This window comes from Salvelinus sp. IW2-2015, linkage group LG8 (genome assembly GCF_002910315.2).
Source record: "Salvelinus sp. IW2-2015 linkage group LG8, ASM291031v2, whole genome shotgun sequence".
Classification (NCBI taxonomy): Eukaryota; Metazoa; Chordata; class Actinopteri; order Salmoniformes; family Salmonidae; genus Salvelinus; species Salvelinus sp. IW2-2015.
In genome coordinates, this window is record NC_036848.1 from 11090556 (window position 1) to 11096356 (window position 5801).

At 43.1% G+C, this 5801-nt stretch overlaps 2 protein-coding genes across 2 annotated transcripts in view; both read right to left on the bottom strand.

The window, feature by feature from the left end:
* Nucleotides 1-2: 2 nt before the first annotated feature.
* On the bottom strand, nt 3-1685 carry LOC111967147 (protocadherin alpha-8-like; the record flags this gene model as incomplete). Its single annotated transcript, XM_023992015.1, has 1 exon — nt 3-1685. A coding segment is annotated over exon 1 (1683 nt), but the record flags the coding sequence as incomplete, so codon positions are not given.
* A 1133-nt stretch (nt 1686-2818) lies between these two features.
* Nucleotides 2819-5801, bottom strand: part of LOC111967148 (protocadherin alpha-8-like) — a 5309-nt gene continuing 2326 nt past the window's right edge. The window contains exon 2 of the mRNA XM_023992016.2: nt 2819-2995. Within this exon, the coding sequence (XP_023847784.1) occupies nt 2819-2995 (177 nt within the window). The remainder of the gene's footprint in view (nt 2996-5801) is intronic.

The window sequence follows — 5801 nt, forward strand, 5'->3', positions numbered from 1 at the left end:
TTCTGATCCAGAATGAACACGTTTATTGTGACGTTGCTGCTTAGTGACGGAGTTCCAGAGTCTGTAGCTACAACTTGGAATTTGAATGTTTTGAGAAATTCAAAATCAAAGCTTTTTAAAGCGGAAATATGACCATTATCAGAATTGATATTCAAGAAAGATGCCATATCATTTTGTGTCCCTTCACCTCTAACAATGTGATATGAAATCGCAGCATTTTCATTCAAGTCTTTATCTGTGGCGCTTACAGAGAATATCGATTCACCACGGGGGTTATTCTCCACTAAATACAGTTCAAGTGGGTTTTGGGAGAATTCTGGGCTGTTATCGTTCACATCTGATATCTGGACGGTCAGAGTTTTGAATGTGGACAAAGGAGGCTGACCACAGTCAGTGGCTGTTATTGTGATGTCATAATGGGAGACGAGTTCTCGATCTAATCGCCCTTTTGTGACGACAGAATACGCATTGTCCTGRAATGATGGTTTTAATTCAAATGGGACGTCCTCGGATATTGTTAATAGGACTTTGCCGTTGTTACCGGAGTCTGTATCCGTTACGCTAATGAGAGATATGACTGTTCCAGACTTTGAGTCCTCGGATATCATGTTAGACAGTGACGTCACCTCTATTTCTGGTTTATTGTCGTTTATGTCCGTTATCTTGATGACAACTCTACAGTCGACTGATAGTGGGGGTTGTCCTTTGTCAGAGGCTTGCACTGTTAATTTGTAAACCTCATTCTCTTCAAAGTCTACTGGACCTATGACACGAATTTCACCGGTAAGACTGTTCAAATTAAATATGTCATGAACTTTGCGCTTTATGTTTCTACCAAGTGCATATTCAACTTCACCGTTTTGACCTTCGTCTGTGTCAGTGGCGTTTATGTTTAAAACGGTTGTTCCAATAGGTGCATTTTCCTGGATAGTAACAGAATAGATATCTTTACCACAAACGGGTCGATTGTCATTGACATCAACAACTGTAACCGTAATATTTAGAGTACCTGATCTCGGAGGATTGGCTCCATCTATTGCTGTTAAAATGAATGAGTGGTTTGTGCTTTGTTCTCTATCAATAGCCTTCCTTAAGATTAAAAACGGAACTTTGTCTTCGTCTCCATTATCAATTAATTCCAATTCGAAATGAGGATTACTACTTAATAGGTACATACGCACAGAGTTCAATCCAACATCTGCATCCCGTGCGGTCTGGAGTTCAAAGCGCGTATCAGAAAGGGTATTTTCCGCTATCTCTAAGTGCAGATCCTTTTCAGTAAAACTGGGCGAGTGATCATTAACATCCGTTATTTCTACACCGACATAATGAATCTCTAAAGGGTTTTCAACAGCGATTTTCAGGTTTATCAGACAAGCGCCGGTGCCATCACAGAGCTCCTCTCTGTCGATATTCTTATGAACATACAAGACGCCATTGTTCTGATTAACCTGGAAAAGAGCGTCCTTAGATCCAGAAACGATACGAAACCGCCTCTCCACCAAAGTACCGACGGCAAGACCCAAATCCTTAGCAACATTTCCAACAACGGCTCCCTCTTCCACCTCCTCTGGAATAGAGTACCTTATCTGAGCCGAAACCTGCTTCTCCGAAGCACAGCAGCAGAGAAACCAGAGCAACACACCAGTACTCCCATCTGCGCCTCTTGTCCTCCGGTCTCCCATCGTGAAATACACAATTATGCACAATCCTCAATGAAAAAAAATATAATCCTAATATTCAGATAGACAATTCGTTATTATCCATACTGTATCCAATATTTCAGCACCGGAAAAGAAATAGGCGTTCTCTCTGTCCAATATATCAGGGTTTTCGGATGTCTGCTCAGCTCTCTTTAGAACAAAACCAATCAGATAGAAGCAGAACAAAACAGCCCAGAGAGGCAGGGTCTATAGTACATAGCACCAGACAGTATCATTGCTGCTACACTGGCACCTCGCTGGGCTGGATCTCCATCCACAATATATGAGCTCCGAGAATACATACTGTAATGAAACAGCAGGGAGTAGGTCTCGAAACCCTCGACCTTCTAGCCCGAGGATCCGGCGCGCTATCGCGACGTGCCCGCCCAAAGTAATGGTCGTGTGCCAGAGTCGATTTCCGCGCTTATAAACCCAGTCGTTAACCACTACTCCCTCCTTTCAAAGAGCGCGTCCTCGCGCTAGCTTGCGACTCTACGTTTTACAGGAACGCGCTCACCGGCCAAGCACACGCACTGTCGTGGATGCAAGGTCGATCACTTCTGACACCAATGTGAATGAAACAGCAGGGAGCAGGGATCGAACCCTCGACCTTCTGGCCCAAGGTCCGGCGCGCTATCGACTGTGCCGCAAAAGCATGCTCGTGCGGCAAAGTCGATTTCCGCGCATTAAAACCCATGGTCTTACACTACCAATAAATATGCATACATTAGCTATCAAATAACGAGGACAAATGGAGATGGAGTTGAGTAGAACATTGCAAAATAACAGGAAACGCAAGTATGGTAGTAGTCTAGCATGCTCTCTCCAACTAATTAAGGGAATTTGAAGTTCAGCACTATGACAGCAACCACGGCAGCTACTTTGCCTATTTACATTAGCCACGGACCAAACATGATCAAAATAAAATACATATGGAGAGTAAAGGTTAGGTAAGTTCTTACCTCTCCAGAAGCTCCCTCCTGTGGTCAGGTACCACTAGAGTATTCCCATTGCTGCCCGGGACTATAGTAGAACCTATACCATTCTGGTCCAACTAACATGTACCGTTTGTCTCCGGATCGTACTGGATGCTGTGGCACAGTGTCCCGTCGTATTCATCTTGTAAATACTTGGAGGAATCGTCTGGGCTTTGACACTGCATTATAATCAACACCGATGATACTGATGATAAAAAGTGCTGAAACTGAGCCCAAAGTGATGATCAAATAAAATGTAACGCTGTTCTCCTCCTCGTCTTTTACTGCGCTTTTAACATCAGAAGCTGCAAAAGCCTCTTTGGCTCCACAACGTGATAATCACAGTAGCTGTGCTGAGAGTGAAACGTTCCCATTGTCTTTTACCAGTATGACCAGTTTATGCTCAGCCTCGTCTGTCTCTGTGAATGACCGAAGTGTCCTTATCTGTCCTGTATAGCGGTCCAAAGCAAAGAGACTGTGGTCAGTAACTTCCTGCAGTGAAAATAATAACCAGCCGTTATATCCTATATCAGCGTCATAGGCTCTCACTTTAGTCACCAAATGGCCTGCGTTCACATTGCGGAATCTCATCCACACCTTCAGTGGAACCGTTAGCGCTGACTGGATACAAGATCACTGGAGCGTTGTCGTTCTGATCCAGATGATAACACGTTTATTGTGACGTTGCTGCTTAGTGACGAGTTCCAGAGTCTGTAGCAACAACTTGGAAATGGAACGTTTTGAGCGTTTCAAAATCCAAACTTTTTAGAGCGGAAATAAGTCCGTTATCAGAATTGATATTCAAAAAAGATGCCATATCGTTCTGTGTCCCTTCTCCTCTGATTGTGTGATATGAAATAGCAGCATTTTCGTTCAAGTCTTTATCAGTGGCGGTTACAAGGAATATGGACGCACCCGGGGCATTTTTTCCACTAAGACAGCGCAAAGGGTTTTTGGAGAATTCTGGACTGTTATCATTCACATCTGATATCTGGACGCTCAAAGTTTTGAATGTGGACAGAGGAGGCTGACCACAGTCAGTGGCTGTTATAGTGATGTCATAATGGGACACGAGTTCTCGATCTAAACGTCCTTTTGTGACTATAGAATATACGTTTTCTTTATATGATGGCTTCAATTCAAAAGGTATATTTTCTGATATACTTGAAATCACTTTACCATTAATACCAGAGTCTTTATCTGTGACACTGATGAGAGAAATAACAGTTCCTGGTTTGGACTCTTCAGACACTGTATTAGAGAGGGATGTTACATCAATGTCTGGCTCATTGTCATTAATATCGATTATCTTTATGATCACTCTACATTCCACAGTCAGTGGAGGTTGTCCTTTGTCCGAGGCCTGAACATCTAGTTTATACACCTCTGTGTCCTCGAAATCCACCTCACCTTTAACTCTAATGTCTCCAGTTAGCCTATCCAGTTCAAAAATATCATAGACTTTTCTCCTTAAGGTTTTACCCAGGCTGAACTCAACCTCACTATTACTTCCTTCATCTGGATCAGTTGCATTTACTCTAATAACAACTGTACCAACTCCAACGTTTTCTTGTATCCTAACATTATATGTATCTTGACTAAAGACGGGACGGTTATCATTACTATCTAGAACAACAATTGTAACGTTTAGAGTTCCTGATCTTTGAGGATTACCTCCATCTATCGCTGTTAGGAGAAGCGTATAGTTGTGGTTTTGTTCCCTATCTAGCGACTTCTTTAAAACTAAAAACGGTATTTTGTCCTCATCGCTTTGCCGCACATCGATTTCAAAATGATCGTTAGACGTTATTTTATAGGTATGAACTGAATTCATCCCAACATCAGGATCATGAGCTGCATGTAATTGGAACCGTGTACCTGGAGGGGTATGCTCAGCTATCTCAAATTTCTGTTCCTTTTCTGGAAAATTAGGTGAATTATCATTCACATCTGTGATTTCTACACCTACATAATGGACTTCTAGCGGGGTTTCAACGACTATTTTAAGGTCTATCAAGCACACGCCAGTGCCATCACAGAGCTCCTCTCTGTCGATATTCTTATGAACATACAAGACGCCATTGTTCTGATTTATATGGAAAAGAGCGTCATTAGATCCAGAAACGATACGAAACCGTCTCTCCACCAAAGTACTGACGTCAAGACCCAAATCCTTAGCAACATTTCCAACAACGGTTCCCTCTTTAACCTCCTCTGGAATAGAGTACCTTATCTGAGCCGAAACCTGCTCCACGAAGCACAGCAGAAGAGAGAAACGCAGAGCAACCCACCAGTACTCCCATCTGCGCCTTTGTCCTCCGTCTCCCATCGTTAAACAGATAATTAAGCACAATCCTCAATGAAAAATTACAAACCTACTGATCAGATGGCCAACTCGTAATGATCCATACTGAATCAAATGCTTCAGCACCGAAAAATAATACACCTATTATCTGACTATCGTATACACGTCTTGTTCGGGTGTCCACACCAGTCTCTCAGTGTGTGAAACCAAACGGCCCAGGGAGGGGTAGGGTCTAATCTACAAAGTACCAAACTGTCTCCTTATGTTACACTGACACCATGTGGTMCGGGATTCTTGTCCACCCAACAGGCTACGATGAGCTCCGTGTGTGTCGTCTGTATCGAATCCAGTAAATACGCCGATATCAGTAAAAATACAAATAAAATAACGAGTACAGATAAAGGGGTGTTTAGATAGGGGAGGAAGAGAAACATACTAAATCGAAGGAATGCACAGGTAAATAACAGATAATACACCTCAGGCAGTAGCCTAGCCTAGCATGCACTCACCAGCTAACCTAAGACGTGAGCTTGGAATTCAGCACCATGGACAGCGCCCCCTACAGCGAGTTTGCGTATGGACATTACGCACAGACGACAATATGCGAGCACACACATTCACTCAAAATATGTCTCTTTCTCCGACTTAATAGGCAGTAACGGATAAAGACAGTTCTTACCTCTCCAGAAGCTCTYCTCCTGTGGTCAGGTACCACTAGAGTATTCCCATTGCTGCCCGGGACTATAGTAGAACCTATACTCATTCTGGGTCCAACTAACATGTACCGTTTGTCTCCGGATCTGTACTGGATGCTGT